Source organism: Thunnus maccoyii, chromosome 15 (genome assembly GCF_910596095.1).
Source record: "Thunnus maccoyii chromosome 15, fThuMac1.1, whole genome shotgun sequence".
Lineage (NCBI taxonomy): Eukaryota > Metazoa > Chordata > Actinopteri > Scombriformes > Scombridae > Thunnus > Thunnus maccoyii.
In genome coordinates, this window is record NC_056547.1 from 1,089,448 (window position 1) to 1,112,177 (window position 22,730).

At 37.6% G+C, this 22,730-nt stretch overlaps 1 protein-coding gene across 1 annotated transcript; it reads left to right on the forward strand.

The window, feature by feature from the left end:
• Nucleotides 1–10,290: 10,290 nt before the first annotated feature.
• On the forward strand, nt 10,291–18,259 carry cart4 (cocaine- and amphetamine-regulated transcript 4). Its single transcript, XM_042435935.1, has 4 exons — nt 10,291–10,933; nt 11,023–11,183; nt 13,763–13,846; nt 16,523–18,259. The coding sequence occupies exons 2-4, from the start codon at nt 11,043–11,045 to the stop codon at nt 16,628–16,630; spliced, it is 333 nt and encodes a 110-aa protein (XP_042291869.1). The 5' UTR covers nt 10,291–10,933; nt 11,023–11,042; the 3' UTR covers nt 16,631–18,259.
• Nucleotides 18,260–22,730: the final 4,471 nt, after the last annotated feature.

Here is a 22,730-nt window from a genome sequence, read left to right on the forward strand (position 1 = left end):
TCTTGTTGATCATTTAATACTTGTCACCTCTTGGTGCTACTTGGACTCATCAGTGATGAACTCGAGGTCACTGGTTGTTTCAGGTCTTAGATCATCAGACACCTTCACCCGGGCGACCCAGTCAGGGGTGACGAGCCCCCGACTTGTGTCCAAGTGGCCCACTACTCCATGGACCCCCCCCCCTCCGGATCTACAGCCATCTTGAGGCTTTCTCCGCAGCCTCTATGATGTTCTTTGTGGCTCTTTTGCACAGCTGGCCTTTTACTCCAAAGAGTTGAAGTCATAGTCTGTATAAAATATGGACGTAGTTACCGTGACGACACTCGTTGGTTTCTGAAGAGCGGTTTTGAAGCTCAAAGTGAGCCGCTCCGGCCGTCGCCATCTTGACAGTACGTGACGCTGCCTAACTCCCAGCCAATCAAAAATGGGCAAAGAGGCGGGCCGAATGGCTGAAACAAGCCACCTAGCGGCTGGCGGACCTGTCACTCAAAGCAGCCATGTCCTTCATTATGCAGAACTTTACAGCTTAATAAAATTTAAACGGGTGAGTTATAAAAAAATTCCCCCCGTACAGTTGTCATGAAAGAGGAAATTAGCTACAGAGACCAAAACCGTTGTTTGTACCAGACTGTAAACATGTTTATTTCTGCTGTAAAGTTGGACATTTTAACATGGGGGTCTATGGGGATTGACTCACTTTTGGAGCCTCAAGTGGTCGTTCAAGGAACTGCAGTTTTTGGCTTCATTTTACAGCCCCGGAGGTTGCTGCTTGGTTGAAGTACATATTTACTGTCTCACATGGGAATCACTCATCACTCTTCCACCGCTAATCCCCAAAAACATTTTCACATCAGTTTTTATCTCCAGATTCATCATGAATCACGTTTATTTACCAAACTTGTAAGAACGACACTTCATCTTAAAGGGAGACTTTGGTATTTTTCAAGACTAATGGAGGCAAAAATTCTTGGAGTTGATCCAGTGTGGAGGGAGAGCGTTTCAGCAGGCTGCAATGTAATCCAACAGGATAACTGTTAAAGTAGGTCCACTAAAAGTTCTTGCTTTAGCCGCTGACAGGCTCAGACTGTTATTATAAGTGTCTGACAACACAAGTAAACACAGGAAGTAACCGCCTGTAGCAGCAGCACGGCTACACCCACATATTCATCCGCACACGCCGGTCTGAAGCTGAGTTTCATCACCGTTAGACTGTAAGTGCAGTGACGGATCATCCTGTGGACTAGTCCACTCCAGTCGGAGTACACACACAGCTCTTTATAAAGCCTGTATGCCATATCTAACAGGCACATTTTTGAATGAACAAAAAACCCAAGTACCAACCTCTAGTTGCACCTTTCTAGTTAATGGACCAAATATGGTGTCACCCATGTCCCTTCTTGGACAACGACTTTTTTTTACCTTTTTTTATACCCAACTTACTTTATTTAAATGTTGTTTGTAATGTGTTTGATGATGACCCTGATGAAGGCCACAAGCCGAATAGTACATACATACATACTACAAGTGTTGCTGGAGTTCTTTCTCTTCTCCGTGCATCTTGGACGTAGGTGAAGTTGTGCCAGAGACTCTCACGCTGCATCTACAACTTTGAGCCGGAGTAAACAGAGAGGAGATAAAAAGACTGAAAGAGGAACAATGAAGAATGGAGGCAGAGAGGTAACAGGACCATCAGGAAAGATGATAGAAAAATCTGTACATTGTGTACCATGTATGGTTATATATATATATATATATATATTAGATTGCAGGATCACAAGGGTAAAAGTGAGACAAAGTCATCTGGATATCATGTGGAAGGGAGAGCTCTGTAAAGCTTTGTCTAGGTCTGGTAGGAATCTGTAAACAACTAAAGGTGCCTCCCAGGGGCATCAATATATACCAGGACGATCTATAAATGCCCACAGATGAGAGTAATCCCAGCTGCTACACACGGATTTACAATGTTTATCAACACTGTCGTCCTGGAGACTGTTTCACCTCCACAGAATCAACTGGCTGGACTGAACATCCAGCTCCAAACGCTCAGAAAAATGTGATTACAACATGTAACTGTGAGGAATTACAGTCTGTGAGTCACCACATACGCCGGTTCGTTTACATTTTGGAGGTTGACTTTCAAGGAAACTAAATAGTTAGCCATGCTGCTGCTACAGGCGGCTAGTTCCTGTGTTTATCGTGTTGTCAGACACTTAGAATAATAATCTGAGCCTGTCAGCGGCAGAAACAAGAACTTTCACTGGACCCAAAGATTTACATCCCAGTCTGTTTCACAGATCTCACTCAGTATGAACCATTAAGTCACTTAGAGACAAAATGAAGGGAAAACAGGGTTGAAAAATACTGAAGTTTCTCTAAAATCTTTACAGTTTACTCAGTGGTTTGTTATTCTGCAGGAAGATGTATAATTATTACTGTTTAAAATGTTCATTCAATTTGTGTGAAACCTTTAAATCTGCAGGAATAATGAACAACAATCTCATGTATTTATAACGTCTAAACATCAGTTATAAATCATTATAATTAGGGATGAAATACAGGAAATTGAAAGTATATTGAGCTGCGTGACATTCAGCTGTCGGGAGAGTTTAGTTCCACACTGACAGCTGGATTTAAAACTGATAAAATATGTGAACAGCTGCAGAACTAAAAGCCGTCAGTGACGTTTGAGCAGACTGTAAGAAAACCCTCATGTGGGACACGAAGAAGAATATTCACACTTTATTTTTTAAAAGCACAGCTTGAGGAAGTGAACATTTAGAAACAAAAAGTTCATATTTGTGTCATTAAAGGTTTTGTTTTGTTTAAAGAAAAATCAGATTTGGAATAAACCAAAATTTAGAACATTTGGTTTATTCAAAACTGAGAATGATGTGAGATTTAATCCGTGATAAAGGAAAATATTTCTGTCACATGACGTGATGTTACTGATGGTGTTGAAGAACAAGATCAGATTTCTCAGTTATGAGAGTTAAATGAAGCAGAAAATACATTTTATTTAGTTTTGTCTTTTGTTTGTTACTTTCTCATGAAACTGGTCGTTTTTTCTTCTGTGTTTGTTCTTTATTTTACACACATTTTATATTAATTTGAATATTTGCAGATATTTAACAGTTAATTTTTAGGACATTTTACAGAGAGGTGGTGCAATTGATGAGTACAAATTCATATTTTGGTTCATAGATGTTAATTTGCAAAATAATCTTAACAAAAACTGATTCTTAATTCTTAAACAGACAGAAAATACTTGTGTAGTTTTATGTGTAAAACTACATATTAGCATATTAGGTTTTTTCTTAAAAACTCTGTGATGAGTGCATTTTCTGTATACGACCAAATTACATAACCTGAAATGTCCTGCGAACTAACAGTTACACAGCAGCTACTTTTAGGAAAATATGGAAAAAGTGTCCCAGAAACTGTTAGAAAAGTGATCCGATAGACGCTCACTCGTGATCTAATATTTAATGTGTTAATATATTATTTGATACACAAAACTACACACTGAGAAGTAGGTTTTGTTAAAGAATTGCAAATGAACAACTACGCATGTTCACAAATATAACCAGTCAGCGCTCACCCACTAAACCAATTAACAGTTTTGACACCATTTTACTTCCGTACCAAACTGCAGAACCCTCGAGGTCCCAAAAATTAACCGTTAAAAAAAATGTTGTTTTTCACCAAAAGTTATTTATGTCATATTGTTGTGTGTTATGTTATTTTATAAGGAATTAAACATTTAAATGGTAAATAAAACAGAATTTGTTCATTTATTCATCACCATGACGACATGAAGATGATTAGAAATTGATCATAAATCACAAATCAAATACAAAAAAAATATAAAACTAACTTTTCTATATAAAATTTTAAAAAGTTTCTCTTTTTAATTTGCATTTTAATGTTTTTATACATTACATAAATCACTCAAGGATGCTGCTTCGATAACATATTATTGATCCTGATCAATGATATTTAGAAGTGAATCATTTTTACTTTAATCAGTTTGATGAATAAAAACCTGATTATTGGATCAACAGTAAATTATTGATAATAGCAGTAATTTGTTCCTCTGAATGTTTTTTTTCTGTTGATCAGAATAAAAAAACATTTGAAGAATCAATTTGGATTTTATTCTTTTAAAAAATAGATGAATTTTGATGAAAACAAAAGTTGTTTGCAGGTTAGTTGAGGGTTCTTCAGGTGTTTGAGCTGATTGAACTCTGTGAGTCAGCATGAGGCCCTCGGGGCGTTCAGATGTTATTAGCGGGGAGCGGTTTATTTCTGGCGATGTGTCGGCTGTAGCTGCCGTGTGACGGAGATTTGATCGTGATCGGAGGTGTCTGCTAATGAGGACGACTCACAGCGAGTGTTGACGGAAACCGAGAGGAGGAAGTGACGGACGCCTCGGGCTCCTCGTTTATTTCAGTCCAGGAGAAATCTGCACGAACAGCTTCACCGCCACACGACGCTTTTTATTCTGTTTTTACAGGTTTTATCATCTGATTAAAGAAAAAGATCAGAACATGTTCACAGAAAACATCAGAAAATAAGCTGGAAATATTTCAAAATGGCCTTCTGTCATCGTTTTTTTTTCTCACAACTTTATTTTAAAGTTTCAATAAACTCACAAGAAACAAGAAAACAAACAAGAAAAAGGTGTCCAACAGGACAAAGAAAAAGAAAAAGAAGGTTTTTAGTCTTTTTGTTTACAGAAGATTCAATACGTTTACACCTTTAATAAAACAGAAAGTAACAGAAAGTACAGTATGTTCATGATATTTTGCCAATAATATCATTAAATTTATATGGAAAAATTGTTTGTCGTTGTGAAAATTATGGGAAACAGAAATAACACACTAACAATATTTTTGTACTTTACTGCAAGAGTTCATAATGTATATTTACACTTGATGGTTTTCATAGTATTCATATTAATTGTATATAGCAATTATATAATAATATAATAATATTTTACCATCATATTAACCTCAAAAGAAAGAAATAAACACAGTCTAAAGTCCTGCCAGCACCACACACACACACACACACACACACACACACACACACACACACACACACACACACAGAGTCATGTTTCCATCAATTCAGAGGACATTACATTGACATTCATTTCCTGGAGACTTATCCTGACTTTAACATAACCCTAAACTAACCTTAACGTAACCCTAAACTAACCTTAACATAACCCTAAACTAACCTTAATATAACCCTAAACCAACCTTAACATAACCCTAAACCAACCTTAATATAACCCTAAACTAACCTTAACTTTAAACCAAGTCTTCTCTCTAACATTAATGATTTACATTAAGGGGACTTTTGCTTTTTGTCCCCATAAGGGAGGCGAGTCCCCACAACGTAGGAATACCTGGTACACTCACACGTGCACACACACACACACACACACACACACACATACACACACGCAGGATGAAAGGTGTGTTTGATGTGTTTCGGCGGCCGCGGCCTCAGTCTGTGACCTTCAGTGAAACTCTCTGCTGTCGGCTGATAACGCGGCGACACAAACGTGACCTCAGTGTTAATAAATGTGTGTAACCAAAAACTGTGACGTCATCAAGGTAAAACTTATTTTAAAAACTTTAATAAAAATAACAATAAACTTGTTTGTGTGTCACCTTTCATACATGAAATGCAGCTGGAGGTATTATAGTTTAATCTATAAAACTCATATCTTATCATACTTCAACATTATATTTTACAAACTGATCATTTGTTTCACCTGTAAAATCTCAATCTGAAAGGACACTAATTTAACTTCCACTTACAATTTATGTTCTTAAAGTCGACATTTTAAAAATATACTTAATATACAAATAATATATAATTAGTACAGTTAAAAATATACTGAAATCCATGTTTGAGAAACATTTAGTTGTGCTTGAATGTGTTTATCTTTTTGTACAAATACTGTAAATGTACTAATTATAAATTATGTATTTTTGTAGTGTAGTAGGAAGAAAACTAACGTACACTTGAAGTTGAATTGCTTATTAATATACTTATTTCAAGTACGCTGAAGTGCTACTGGAGGAATAATAGACTGTGTGAATATATTTTTCTGGCACATATATTTATATTTTATTTATCACCAAGAATAATAATGTGCTTCAAATATACTTTCTGATATTTAGATGCTGTTTAAAGGAGTAATTACAGGTTAAATTATCATTTAATGTTCGAGGACCTGAGAACTTTCTGTAAATGTAGGAAAATCAAACAGTTTCCAGATCATTTTTCTTCTGGAGGTCGTCCTCTGTCTTCTTCTGTGGTTTTCTGAATAATCAGCATCAGCGTGACGTCAGTTTCAGCCTCGACTGTCGACGCTCGCCGTGACGTCTCCGACAATCAAACACATTCAGAGTCGACACTGACGTAGCAGTTAACAAACTTTACTCCGTTAATATCCTCAAACAACACTTGTTCATGATAAAATATTCATTTAAATCTTATTTACATGATATAATTTATATTAAACATTCATCCTCTTTATCTGAAACATCCCAGCTGTTAATTATCACCTGCTTTGCTCCCGATTTCATTAATTTCAGACCAAAATCTCTTTGTTTACTTTCATTTTCTATTTTTCCCTTTTTATTTCTTTCTATTCTGCTTTTATAATAACAAACACGTCTCATGGGTTTATATATATTCTGCATCTGCATGCTGATAAAAACACATTCAGATTCCTTGGAGCAGAATTTAATTATGTGTTTTCTTGTGATATTGAGATATAAAATGTCCTTATAACGACATTACAGTGTTATAAACCATTTATTAACAGTTTATATACTGATTATTAATGATTAATGGGGGATTATAGTGAATGACGGAGGGTTTAGATTGTAAATAATGTGCATCGTTTGGTGATTTTATTACTGGCAGCAGAACCTCATCTGATCAGAAAATATAAAAGAGTTGCAGATAGGAGGTTTTCAGCGGTCGGTGCAGTCGCACGTTGACATTTGCTGTTAATGAGAGTTGCGATGAAAGCGCGGTCCCTGCGGTGACATCATCACCTCGCAGGTCGCCTCCCGATGCAAATCAGACGCAGAAAAGGGCAAAACGCAAATCCTCCTGCGTCATCATTAAACACGTCCGTGCTGATCCGAGGTCAGCCGCTGCCTCCCGCTGCTGCTGAGGTGCATGATGGGAGATTTGTCAACACAAAGAGAAACACTGAATCCTCCCAGCTCCTCGCCTCTGACCTCTGACCTCTGACCTCTGAGAGGAAGCAGCGGCAGGTTTAATCAGCAGGTGGAGAGAGAAGCTGTTTACTGGGAAAATGTAATCAGTATATAAAACATAAAACCTGGTTATTCACATGTTTTATTACCATCTGATGAATGTTTTAACCATGTTTATGATTAAATATTTATTTCAGTCTTATTTACATGACACTGTTCATTTCATCGACCTCGACTGTGATGAAAAACATCTTTCAGCTTTAATGTGTGTGAAACACTTTGTAACTTGTTTTTGAAAAGTGTTAATGTTATTGTCATTATTATAAATAAATATTTAAATCATCCCTGTAAATTTGGATTAAAAGAATCGTGATATCTTGAGCTGACAAGATAATATGAGGAATACGTGATTATTATTTATTTATATATAAATAATAATCCTTCAGATTTCAGTCCTGGTTGATTTGGTGACACCTGTGGTCACTGGTGGCAACTGCAAATATGCTAATACTAATTAATTTTATAAATTAATTACTTTATACTGATTGATGCTTATAATACACTAATTAATACTAACAATACAACAGACAAGCAGCTGGTGTTTCTGTTTACAGAGCAGTCAAACAAACTCAGGTTGAGGTAATGGTGGACGATGAAAACTAAATAGTTGATTTGCAAATTTGGGGAAAAAAAGCAAACCATAAATAGTATCAAAACAGGGATTTAAAACTATAATATGTAATTATTCCACATTAAAATGTGTAAAAACAACTAGACCTATGTTATATATGTTGTTGAGTTGTGTACTTACATTATCCCAAATGTTTCCAACAGTTTTCAAACCCAGAAAAATCTGTAATTTAATCAAAGTAACGGACCGTTTCATTTGGTCGCCTGTCGATGGCGTCATACCTCCTCTACCAAAGAGTAAACACGCACCAGATGCATACGGCGGCGCTGTGTTTGTCCGCTACAATGGCGTCTACCAAAGAGTAACTTACACACATACAAGATAATACATCGGCGTTGTGGTTGTTCCACAAAAACTGTTATAAATGGACTTTTATTCAGTTTTAAGCCACATTTTCATGATAAATTTAGGTGGTTTTTAACTATATCTTTTAGCCGGAAGAAGGATTTTAGTCATTGGACGTCTGGATCTTAAGTTATCAGAGAAATAAACTGGACAAACGTTAGCAGCAGCTCGGCTAACAGCCCCTCCAGGAAGTCCGGTGGTCACCAAACATCGTCAGAGAAACACTGATTTTTTTAGGTGAAACAGCTTTATTCAGTGTTTTTACCTGTAATCTCCGGGTCCGTTTGTTCTGGAGAGGAGGAGACTGAATGATGAACACTGGAGTAATCCTATCCCGGTGAAGCTGGTTATTTAACGATGAAGACAACAACTCCCATGATCCCTTGCTACTTCACACTGTCATCACACTCCATCTTTTGTTATTGTTTTGATTGAGACCCCTAGCGGCTGAAATTACATATTGTACGTTTAATTAAAATGTGAAGCATTTCTTTTTTTGGCCACCAGGTGGCAGCAGAAACATTCTGTAAACACAACATCTGACATATTATCATCTTATAAAGTAGCTGTTGCTAAGCAAACAGCTGAGTGCAACAGATTATCCCATTAACAGTGTCAATAATTACTTGTGGGGTTCCTCAGGGTTCTGGTCTTGGTCCTTTATATTTTAAGCACTGGCTAAAGCTACAGAACCGGTGCAACAACTTACCAACTACTGACATGAAACGGGACTCTGTGCCAGTAGTCCACAGGCTGTTGATCCAGGCCTGGTTTCTTGTGCTGATAGTAGTTTGTCCTATTTGTGCAGAATGGGTGAATGACCTCTTGTAGACACCTAAGCAGACATCTTTTACCGTCATGTTGGGCCATGATCTTTCTCTAACCCTAACCAAGTGGTTTTTGTGCCTACACCAAACCATTTTAACTAGAGATGCACGATATTATTGGCACGTCATCGGTATCGGCGGATAAAAGCTCTAAAATGAAATATCGGCATTGGCGAATTCTGGCGAATTCTGGCGATTATGACAGCGCTGCTACGTTATACTTCTCCTCCGCCGCCTGACTGTGCTTCCCTTGATGGACTGTTTCACCCTGACGGTCCCGGTGTTTCCTCCGCAGGCTGCACTCCACTCAGCCGCCCGTCAGACCCGCTGCTTCTTCCCACTTTAACCTGAATAACAAACCGGGGCTCGGTGCTCCGGTTGGATCCACATGGAGAGCCGAGGCTAACGTTAGCTGAGACGCTAGCGAAGGCTAGCTGGCTCCTCCAGTCATGCTGCGGCTAACGCTCCGCTAGCCTCCCAGCTAACGTTAGCCCCGGTTTGTTATTCAGGTTAAAGTGGGAAGAAGCAGCGGGTCTGATGGGCGGCTGAGTGAAGTGCAGCCTGCAGAGGAAACACCGGGACCGTCAGGGTGAAACAGTCCATCGAGGTGCTGCGGTGTTCGGCTGCACAGATAGGAAATCCTTCGGCTGACAGGATGTACCACTCTGTTTGAAAAATAAAAAAACTTCACCTTCTTCTTTTTGGTTTATAACGGCGGTTGTCAACCAGCGTATTAGGTGCATTACCGCCACCTTCTGCTCCGGAGTGTGGACCAGAGATTAAATCCTGCACATTAATCCTGTCTGTCTAATAAACTCAATGAAAACTCTACTGCTGCTCCCACTTGGCAGGTTCATTAAAGTTTTAATGCTGAGCTCCTTCATATATTGTTTTTATTGATCATATTTAGTACAATCTATGCTGCATGTATAATAGTCTCCTCAGCCAGCTGGAGAATAATATGTGCATATATCAGCATCGGCCACAATGAGTTGGAAATATCTGCATATCGGATATCGTGCATCCCTACTTTTAACCCAAACCATCAGAAGGATTGGCATATCACCTGCAAAAAAAACCAAAAAAACTTTCCTCCATTTCAAAACAATTTGAATTTGATAAGGTGGTCTTGTGCGATCAATGAGCATGTGTAATGAGCAAAACTAGGAGCCAAAAGAAGCAGAAAATCTGCAGAGATGTTGAGAACAAGTGATTCATTCCATATCACATGTGTTATTTGATCAGTTTTTAAATAAAATGTATTGATTGGAGCAGCTTTATCTGGTGATTACAGTCTTTAAACAATCAATAGATGTTATTTTGAATGATTATTATCCACCTGATGAGACGATATTTCCATATGACGGACAGTCGGCTCCTCTGTGAGCTTTATAACCTTCAGCTGTGAGTCAGAGTTTGACCTCTGACCTCTGCACAACAACACGCCGGTCCGCAGAGTGTTTTCAATGTAAACATCTGAGCATCGACCTGTTTAATATTTAACCGCAACAGGTGCATCATCAATCACAGGAAAACACATCCACACACTTTTATCTGATGTGTTGAATACATGAATAACGTGTGGCAGCCGCTGAGGCATCACTCCGCAGGAGGAGGAGACACCTATAAATACAGGAGGAGGAACGAAGCGCGCAGCAGAAGAAGAACTCAGCTCACAGGGGAAGGAAAAACAACATCAGTACAAACTAGAACAACAAAGAGAAACAGACTCTGGAGCTGAAATTAGACAACAAAGAAGAAGAAATCAGAATATTTCTATAATATTCTTGTAGGATCTTAAATTATTTCTGTGTTTAATCGTGAGTTCACATCCGAATTACTGAACTTTATTTATTATTTGAAGTTTTTATTGTGATGCTGAAATTAAATGTTGGTATTTTTTTTTTAGGTTTTTTAACGTTTTCTGTGATGGAGAGCGTGCGAGCCGTCGTCTACCTGTCCGTCTGTCTGTCCGTGCTGACATCACTCTGTCAGGGTCAAAGGTCAGCCGACAGCCAACTGCCGTCTGCACCTGACGAGCCGACCCTCGGATTCACAACCAGAGAGCTGGTGAGTCATCTGTCGTCACGAAGGATCTTTGTGTCTCCGTCAGATTTCTGTAGTTCTTCTTCTAAAAAAGAGTTTATTTATTTATTTTAGTGAAGTTATGTGGGATAAAAGATATAATGTTTAAATTATGAGGTTAAATTCAAAATAAGTGAGGTGATAAAATGGTTAGTTGATAGTTAATTGAATGGTGAAAATGTATTAATTATGTCACGTCAATTAAGGTCATAAAAGATTAAACTGTTATGGAGAGTCAATTATGTTTATGTTGGTGAAATTAAAACTAATTAAAATTATAAAAGACATTTTAAGATTAAAGTTATTATTTAAGAAAAGCTTAAAAATAGAACTAATTAAGGTGGAATTGACGCTGATAAATGACAGTAACATTAGAGCCAATTAAGGTGGTGAAATGTGGCCAAACAATAAAATGATTAAATTATAACTAATTAATAAAAGATGGTCAAAATAAAATTAAGTCTGCTGGAAATGTTGTTAAAAAAGATGAAGGCAGTTCATTTATAGACAATTAATGTTGTAAAGGTTGTTTGTCAAACAATAATTAATTAAGGTGGAGTTATAGTTAATTAAAGTGTCCAAACAATAAAAGATTATTAAATTATAATTAAAGTGGTTAAAGACAATTATTTTAATATTGAAATAATGTTTTACAGTGGTCACATTTAACATATTAAGATAGAAATGTTTTCAAGTTATGAGTAATTAAAGCACAAAGATGAATCATTAATTAAGATGATGAAGGTTGTTAAAGTTTAGACAATATAAGGTTGTAAGATTTTCAAATTAAAATATTTGTATAAAACGTGTTGTTATCAAACTAACGTGAAATAGTCTAATGAAGATAAAAAATATTGATTATTATTATTAATAATAATAATATAATAATATGATGGACTTTATTTAAAGGAAACAAGTTTACTGTGAATTTAAATTTTATTTGCGTGGCTTTAGTCTGTTTGATCAATAAAGTTTTATTCCTAACGAACATAAAATGGTGGCAGCTGAACAGAAATTATTTTTTCTCTAAAGCAACAATAAGCAGCCGGTTTCATCTTTACTGTAAACAAGCTGCACTCAGATAAAATCAGTATAAATATATCTTATTCTGAAATTAATTCAAATAATACTAAAAACCACTCAGAACATTCAGGCTTGTATCTCCAATATAATATTTATTGCTTATTTGAATAGAGAATCTGTAACGCCGCCCCTGCATGTACCTTTAAAATACATAAAATACACACAAAACAGCACAAAAATACAAATAATCTATGATAAAACGCCATAAAAGGAGCTGCAGTGTCCAGGAACACACGACTGATTTCTCTTTAAAATCCCTGAACAGATGAAGATTCACTACAGATCTTCCCAGTAGAGAGGAAACACACCAGCTCAGATTGATGAATGATCAAAACTTCTTTATTTAATATAAATATAACGTAGCAGCGCTGTGATCTTATCGGCTTCTTGTCCAAAATATGGAATATATTGTTTTAAAGCCTTCTGCTGGAGAAGATCTTCTAGTGTTTGTTTGTCTAAAACATAAACACAAGAAAAATATGACCTCAGTCCTCAGAAGGAGCTCCGACCATGAACTGATAAGTCAGTTCATTTATTTTTATTTTTACTACTTTTAACCGATATTCTATATTTTTCTATATTTGTCTTCATGTTTGGATCCAAACCAACAACATATATTGTGTTTGTATCAAAGCTGATATATCTGATTAAAAACACACCGCTGCTCTGGGTCACATGTTCCTTCATCAGGAAGAGTTTGGTCACGTTAGTTTGTTTAGAAACGGCTTCAAAGACTAATAACAGCATCACGTTTTCAGTCTCCAGAGAGTAGTTCTGTGTACGGCAAACGCCACTGAGCATGCTGAGTCCTTTAACCTCACTGATACTGATGTTAGTTGATGTTATTGTGTGTTAATGTGTGTGTTATATGGTGTGTTAATGTGTGTGTTTGTGTGTTAATGTGTGTGTTATATGGTGTGTTAATGTGTGTGTTATATTGTGTGTGTTTGTGTGTGTTTGTGTGTGTTTGTGTGTGTTAATGTGTGTGTTTGTGTGTTTGTGTGTGTGTGTTATATGGTGTGTTAATGTGTGTGTTTGTGTGTTAATGTGTGTGTTATATGGTGTGTTAATGTGTGTGTTATATTGTGTGTGTTTGTGTGTGTTTGTGTGTGTTTGTGTGTGTTAATGTGTGTGTTTGTGTGTTAATGTGTGTGTTAATGTGTGTTAATGTGTGTTAATGTGTGTTAATGTGTGTGTTTGTGTGTGTTTGTGTGTGTTAATGTGTGTGTTTGTGTGTTTGTGTGTGTGTGTTATATGGTGTGTTAATGTGTGTGTTAATGTGTGTTAATGTGTGTGTTTGTGTGTGTTAATGTGTGTGTTATATGGTGTGTTAATGTGTGTGTTAATGTGTGTGTTAATGTGTGTGTTTGTGTGTTAATGTGTGTGTTTGTGTGTTAATGTGTGTGTTAATGTGTGTGTTATATGGTGTGTTAATGTGTGTGTTAATGTGTGTTAATGTGTGTGTTACATCGTGTGTTCAGGCTGAAGCTCTGCAGGGTTTCCTGGATGAAGCTGAAAACAGAGTCGGTCTCTCTGTGGAGAAGAAAGCCAGCGTCATTCCCCGGGTGAGAACATGACTGACAGCTGTCAATCAAACACGAACAGATGGAGAACTGAAACTGCAGAGATTATTATTATTATTATTATTATTATTATTATTATATAATTGTACATATATTCCCAGTTGTATTTATTTCAGGACTGTAGCTATCACTAACTTGGGGGTTTAAACAACAAAACTTAGACTGTCAGGCAGATTTCAGGGTTCAATTCATCTCCACAAGAATTTTATTTCAAGGTTCGAGGTAGAACTCAGTATACAGGAGGAAGAAACAGCAAATTCCTTCAGTGCAGCAGTGTGCACAATAAAAGACAACGTTAGATCGTTCCTAAAACAACATTTAGATTTTCATGTAGGAAAATAAAACTAACACTTAATTTCACAGGTCTTTAATTCCCTTTAACCTGCAACTAATTGAAGGAAAAATAGAGAAAGTGTTATGAGCTATTTTATTTAAGTTTGAGGTTAGTTATTTAAAGTTGTACTCAGATCCTTTACTGCAGTAAAAGTACCAATACTACAATGTAAAAATACTCCATTACAAGTAAAAGTCCTGCATGAAAAAGTACAAGTACATAAGTATTATGAGCTTGATGTAGTTAAAGTATTGCAGTAAAAGTACATAAGTATTATGAGCTTGATGTAGTTAAAGTATTGCAGTAAAAGTACATAAGTATTATGAGCTTGATGTAGTTAAAGTATTGCAGTAAAAGTACATAAGTATTATGAGCTTGATGTAGTTAAAGTATTGCAGTAAAAGTACATAAGTATTATGAGCTTGATGTAGTTAAAGTATTGCAGTAAAAGTAGTGGTTTGGTCCCTCTGACTGATATATTATTATATATGACATCATTAGATTATTAATAGTGAAGCATCAGTGTTAGAGCAGCATGTTACTGTTGTAGCTGCTGGAGGTGGAGCTAGTTTACACTACTTTATATACAGTTAGCTAGTTTAGTCCAGTGGTTCCCAACCTAGGGGTCGGGCCCCTCCAAAGGGTCAGCAGATAAATCTGAGGGGTGGTGAGATGATTAATGGGAGAGGAAAGAAGAAAAAACAAAGTTCTGATACACAAATCTGTTTTCAGTTTTTGGACTTTTTCTCTAATCTTTGATTTTTGCTGAAATATTGGATCATTTGAACATTTATTGAAATGAAAGCATGTGAGAAGTTTAGAGGGAAAAATCACTATTTGGTGGAGCTGTTAACAACTCATAGACATGTGAAATGTGACCCCGACTACACACTGCTTTTTGTAAGACGTCAAAAGACAAAAAGGTTGGAAACCACTGGTTTCATCTTTAACAATGTGTTGTATTTTAAAAGCTTGTTATATTATCCTACTTAAGTACAGTACTTAGTTACTTTCCACCACTGTTAGTTTGTCATCTGGTTTCGTAGTAGTGAGCCTGGAAGCTTTGCTTACTGTGTTCTCTCCTATAGAACTGCAAAAGTTACCAATGACAATTCCAGCTCTGAAACAAAAAGTTAAGATACCAGTCCAGCCTTTGCAATTCAACGGCTTCATTGTGGCCGTCACCCTTGGAGCAAAAGCCTCTCACGCTGTGCTTTTTGGTGAACTGCCGCCTGGTAAATGCTTTCCCTCTGGCAGGGGACCTCCCAGGATCTGAAGCCGAAGCGGCACCGGCGGCTCCACCCGTCAACGGATGCTTCAGCTGGGTTTAAAATAACTCCTTGAGCGCTAAAGTTGATATAAAATGGGCCCATTCACCAATAGTATTTATCCTACATAAACAAAACAGAGGCCTCTTGGATGAGGTGGTCGTCAGCAGGGTCAACTGATCCTTTGATTCATCAGCAGTTCCTTCTCGATGGAAATTAAGGTCTGACAGTCGTGTTCTCATCCAGCTGCAGCTGTGTGCTGGTAGTAGCTCTCAGATTACTTGAAGCACTCGGATGGTGATGGGCTGACTTGGATATGGACTTTGAACCAGTACCCAGTCTCCACACCAAACAGCAAGCAATCCCAGCAGCACTTGGTTGATCCTGTTATCCAGGAGTATCGTGTGTATTTTCTGGAGTTGCCTTTCAAAGTCTTGGTTTTCTGAACCAAATTAAGGCCTGTTGTAGGTCTTCTTTTGTCGATTAAGTCCAACTTTTCATTAAAAGTTAATCTTGAAAACAGTGTGGATAATAAATTTGCAACGGTGGTAACGTTACTCGTGGCGTCCATCATGATCCAGCAGCCTTGCTAGCTAGTTTATCAGCGTTATTTTCCCGTTAGCTTGTGATTCATGTCCCATTCAGTGGGCGGAACTTGTCATAAAGTTAACAATAACAAAGCCCACCCATTCAGAGGGAAGATGTGATTGGTCAATTTTATTGTCATTTGAAATTAGTCTCTCATTGAATCACTATTGCTCAGCTCTCTGTAGACACATCACATTCCAACACAAAGCGAACAAGCAGGTTTGAAGGGTTTATTTCCTCAGAAACATTTCGTTTAGATGTTGTTTGTCAAACTATGAATTGATAAAATAAAATTAGAACCAATGACTTTTTAAATATTATTTTTTGAATATCTTGGCCGTCTCTGACTGTTCCCCTCTGTATGTCCATAAGAATTGCCTTTAAATATCTGCTTCCTCCTGTGTTAAGATCCTTTTTTTGAGCTTATTTTTTAAGCTAAAATCTGAAACCTGTCTGTCTGTCTCTCAGTGTGATGTCGGCGAGCGATGTGCAATGAAACACGGACCTCGTATCGGCCGACTGTGCGACTGTCTGAGAGGAACGGCCTGCAATACCTTCTTCCTGCGCTGCTACTGAACACACAAACACATTTATACTTCTGTACTTGTGAGGACATCATCCATTCTCTAACCTGAACCCTAAAACCAAGTCTGAACCCTCAAACGGCTCTTTAGAGAAGAACTGAGGATCAAACAAACTGACCCCACTGTTGAGGTCTGAAGGTTCGGTCACACCAGCGAAATTAATCTGCGAGTCTTCGCAAAATATTTGGTTGGAGGAGCTTTGAGACATGCAGACTACTCGCAGGGTTAGCTGGTGTAGCTGGTGAGCTAATCGCTAACGCACTAACCCAGCTTGTCTCTATTTTCTCTCTTCTGTTCTGTTTACTTCCCCCTGACATTTGTTCACCATTGTTCATGATTTTGTTCAATAAAAAGTTATTGACGAGGGAAAATAAAACGCACCAAGCTAATGAGGTTGCTATAGGTCAGTTAACAAATTTACTGAAAACCAACTGCTAACATTCACTAACAGTCGTGGATGGAAACAAGTATTCATTCTTATTATTTTTCTGATTTTCTGGAAATTTAGTTAAAACTTTCATCACATTTGGATGCAAACTTCAACACCTGCTGGGTCATTGACTACTCGCAGAGTATGTTAGCTAACTGCTGTAGCTGACAAGCTAACTCTTAGCATCACTCAGTCTCATTAGCTTCTCTCTATTTCCTCTCTACTGTTCTGTTTACTTCCTCCTGATGTTTTGCCCATGATTTTGTTCAATAAAAACTTATTGAAGAGGGAAAATAAAGTGCTCCGAACGAACGAGCTTGCTAACAGTCAGTTAGCAAACTCATTATCTTAGCTTGGTTGCTAACAGAATATTTTCACAGTTTAAAAAGACATTTGTACCATCGATTCCTGTCTCCTAACTGTCTGTAAAACAAATACTAACACAGAGGCTGTCAAATAAACTGGATGTTAGCAACACAGCTAACTGATTAACTGCGATAGCTTCCTCCGTTTTGGACTCTCCGTCCACTCGAAGGTCAGTACTGTCAGAGCGACTTGTTATCAGTCAAGTTGCAAATTTGCAACTTCACCAAAGTTGAGCTCAAAAGCTTAAAAGATGCAAAAAATTATGCTGATTTTCTTCCCTCCTGCATTTTTCCATTTTTAATTCTGGTGTGACCGAGTCTTTAAACTGGTCCTCACAAATATAGAAGTACACACACTCTCACACACACACACCTGTCTCACCTGGATGTCTCTCGCTTCCCTTCTGCATGTTTCTGTCTTTGTTTTGAAGTTTCAGTGTCTATCCCTCAGATTCATTTATTTTTGTTAAATAAAGATTCTTCATAAAGCTGCACGGCTCCAATGAATTCCTGTTTTCCATCAATTTACAATAAACAGGGGACTTTTTTCCCCCTGAGATTAGTCTGTCAGGTAACTCCTTTCTTAGTGTCTGCTTGTAATCTAAAGCATCTGATTGGTGGAGCTTGCTGAGGTGGTACACAGCCTGCAAATGTCTGTTCAGTGCAAAATGTTGCCAATTTAATTCAGCGTTCAGGTGCTCTACATAGGTGAACATCAGTAAAGGGTTCAGGGAAGCTCATGAAGTCATTAAGATCCAGCGGTGGAAGAAGTATTTACATAAAGTATAGAGCAGTGATGTGTGAGCAGTCGCTGCTTCTTGAAGTATTTTTCTTGTTCTGTATTCTCATTTCAAATATTTCTTTAATCGATCTCTTTGATGTTACTTTTTGTCTGTGATTCTGTCGGACGTCTAAGAATACTACAATACGTCAAATCCTCGGCCACTTTTGCTATTGAGAAGAAGGTTACTGGTTACTGGATTCACTCCAAATTGACTAAGAAATTAACAATAAACTGATTCACTTTGCAGTTTGTAAAATCAGTTTTCTCAACCTTCAGCTTCAGCTTCTGCCCACCGTTAACAGCACACGCAGCCAAATTTTAAGATCTGTGATTGGCTGTTTCATGCTGAAATGCACCTTGGGTAGTGTGAAGTGATAATCTCGAAGATTTCAATTAAATAAATATCTGTTAGGTCACTATCTATCTCCAAATGAGGTAACACAATGATGATTGAACCTGTGGCCCACTGATGGAAGCTCTTGCATTCGCCGTATTTTGAGTATTAAGAACTGGGTGTTGGTGGCAACATTCCCGCCATGAGTTCAAATCACCGGCGCTGCAGTTAGTTTTCCGTCGCCCAGCAGTGGTTGGTCCGTCAGAGAGGGTAGGCGGAGCTAACACAACAGACTCTTTCTTCAACTCACTTGTGTGTGAAGCAGCGTACTGTTCTTCCGGTCTCTGCTAACGCACCATCAAACAAGTGACACTGTTTGGATCTCTGGGGGTGAGGTCGAGTGAGGTCCACAAATACACCTGCAATTACCGTTTATCACCAAAGAGAACAAAACGGAGATCCAAAAGTTTTATGTACACAGTTTTGTACCTTTGACTTTTTAAAAAAACACCAGATATTTTCTAACACAGTTGTTCATCTTTTGTACTGATGATTCAACCAGGACAGTTTCATGTTGAGGTGCTCAAACTGTGAGTAATGTAACATCGTCTGTGTGAAACATGAATGAGATTTTTACTTGTGGAACCAGGACGCACACGAAATACCTCCTCCCACTCAGCAACTTACATTTCAGTCACATTTCACATGTCTATGAGTTGTTAACAGCTCCACCAAATAGTGATTTTTCCCTCTAAACTTCTCACATGCTTTCATTTCAATAAATGTTCAAATGATCCAATATTTCAGCAAAAATCAAAGATTAGAGAAAAAGTCCAAAAACTGAAAACAGATGTTTTTGTGTATCAGAACTTTGTTTTTTCTTCTTTCCTCTCCCATTAATCATCTCACCACCCCTCAGATTTATCTGCTGACCCTTTGGAGGGGCCCGACCCCTAGGTTGGGAACCACTGGACTAAACTAGCTAACTGTATATAAAGTAGTGTAAACTAGCTCCACCTCCAGCAGCTACAACAGTAACATGCTGCTCTAACACTGATGCTTCACTATTAATAATCTAATGATGTCATATATAATAATATATCAGTCAGAGGGACCAAACCACTACTTTTACTGCAATACTTTAACTACATCAAGCTCATAATACTTATGTACTTTTACTGCAATACTTTAACTACATCAAGCTCATAATACTTATGTACTTTTACTGCAATACTTTAACTACATCAAGCTCATAATACTTATGTACTTTTACTGCAATACTTTAACTACATCAAGCTCATAATACTTATGTACTTTTACTGCAATACTTTAACTACATCAAGCTCATAATACTTATGTACTTTTACTGTAGTAGGATTCTTCATGCAGAACTTTTACTTGTAATGGAGTATTTTTACTTTGCTGTATTTGTACTTTTTCTGAAGTAAAGGATCTGAATAATTCTTCCAGCACTGATGATACTGTATATATTTAAGTTTGGTAGATATTTTCTTATGCAGCTTTTGTGCAGGATAATTAATTATCCTGCAGGACTTTCTTGACAGAGTTTTGTCTTCTTTGTTAGATTTTCTGACAGCAGAGCTCATTAATGAATTAATGAACTATTGGATCAAAGAGTGTGTTTCAGAGCTCCAACGTGGTTCGTTTTCTTAAACAACGTCCTGTCTAATGTAAAGTATCCAGCATTTGTTAATGGGCTAAAACATGAAGCTAACTGGATTTTTCCTGTAAGAGTTTAATTATCAGCCTGCAGCTGGTTTTGTTTCCTGTCAGAGTGAAGCTCACAGCTTTCCGTGTCAGAACCAGCTGATCCTCCAACAGCTCAGCGTCAGTCACATGTCAACCGATTTCATGACATCATAACGAGATCGGAGCCAATCGTGGTCCAGTATGCGGCTGACACTAGTGCGATGTGGAAACTTGAAGCCTCCAGTTGCACAAACACTGAGGATGAACTTTACAGTGAAGGAGGAAACATCTGGAGTCCAGCAGGAAAACTTCACAGATCAGAAATGTTTACAGATTCAGAGATTCTGGATTTTTAATAAGCGAGAAGGAGCAGATGAAGGATTTATTTATGAGCTAATTGTACTTTTTATGGAAAAAACAGATCAGACTCAAATTATTATCCAAAGCAGCGTATGTTTATATGTCTTAAATCATTCCTGCTGTCCAGCTAAATCCTGAACGCTGTCTATAAATATCCGTCACAATGGTTTAGTTACTTTAACAGTAAGTTATTTAAAGTAAATAAACGTTTCTGATCCACAACGAAGGACATCAGCGACTGAATATCACACAAGATAAGACACCTCTGTGTAAAATCAGGCATATTCATGCATCACAATATGCTATAATATAGTGAAATATATATGGTTTCATTATTTTTTATTTCAGTCAATTTTTCATTGTCCCACTTTAGAAAATGAGGTTTTATAAGTGGGACAACTGGTTTTACTAATGTGGGACAGACACATTAAATGTACAATAGTTATTCATTGTAATGCTTCATTTTCTGACTTATTTTAGGCAGATTGCAAATTATATTATTACTAATATTAATACATAATATAATACATTATGTTATTGACCAGAGATGTTTTATTGTATGAATCAATGTGATTTAGACCTTTCGGCCCCCCAGTGAGTCCCCCACATCAGGAAAGACACATAATCTGGGACAATTTGGCACAAGGAACACTTTTATATTTGCCATTTCTTCCCCGAGTGTGAAATCTGTGTTCTCTTTTCTGATATGAGTAGAAAACACTTCCCAGAATGGTATTGGATGCGGATATTTGTTGGCTTCATATAAAAATATATTGCTGAAGTATAAATTGCAAAAATTGTCCCACAATTACCCCTTTATAAACACAATCTGATTATAATCAGTAACATTTATATCCTTTTATCCCCCGTTTAATTTGACAGCGGCCCTGTTCATTAGCATTTGTTAGAAGAGGAGATAGATGCATTTGAGCTTAGTGTCCCACATTACACTAATTCACCAAACATCCTGCAGATCTCTGATGATTGGTGTTTGTTTTCCTCCTGATATCAAAGCTCAACATGCAGAGAAGCAGCTGCTGCTGATGGTTTGAAGCTTGAAGCAACATGTTTCAGTCATTTCTAACTTTTAGAAGAGGCTCTGAGGAGTTTCCTGTAACAGCACCGATCTGAAAATGTTTTTCGCAGAGCAAAGACATAAACACAGAAACACAAGACAGGTCAAAGACTTCCCCAATCAATCATCGTTGGTCGATCAGTCATCCCTGATTAAACCCCCGGTGAGGCTGATCAGCCTCGAGGCCTTGTCACTCGACACAAACTCTCCTAAAAAAGACCTGACGCCGCCACCTTCCAATCAAACCTTCATTTAAAACTGATGTCCGACAGCAGCTGCAGGGTCCACAGTTCCAGAAAGTCAGTTTGCAGATCCGTTAGTAGCTTCATTAGCAGCTAGCTGGTTGATTAGTGGTTAGCAGGTAAGTTAGCAGGTTATTTAGCAGTTAGCAGGTTGATTAGCTGTTAGCAGGTAAGTTAGCAGGTTATTTAGCAGTTAGCAGGTTGATTAGCTGTTAGCAGGTACGTTAGCAGGTTATTTAGCAGTTAGCAGGTTGATTAGCTGTTAGCAGGTACGTTAGCAGGTTATTTAGCAGTTAGCAGGTTGATTAGATGTTAGCAGGTATGTTAGCAGGTTATTTAGCAGTTAGCAGGTTGATTAGCTGTTAGCAGGTAAGTTAGCAGGTTATTTAGCAGTTAGCAGGTTGATTAGCTGTTAGCAGGTAAGTTAGCAGGTTATTCAGCAGTTAGCAGGTTGATTAGCTGTTAGCAGGTAAGTTAGCAGGTTATTTAGCAGTTAGCAGGTTGATTAGCTGTTAGCAGGTAAGTTAGCAGGTTATTCAGCAGTTAGCAGGTTGATTAGCCGTTAGCAGGTAAGCTAGCAGGTTATTTAGCAGTTAGCAGGTTGATTAGCCGTTAGTGGGTATGTTAGCAGGTTATTTAGCAGTTAGCAGGTTGATTAGCTGTTAGCAGGTACGTTAGCAGGTTATTTAGCAGTTAGCAGGTTGATTAGATGTTAGCAGGTATGTTAGCAGGTTATTTAGCAGTTAGCAGGTTGATTAGCTGTTAGCAGGTATGTTAGTAGGTTATTTAGTA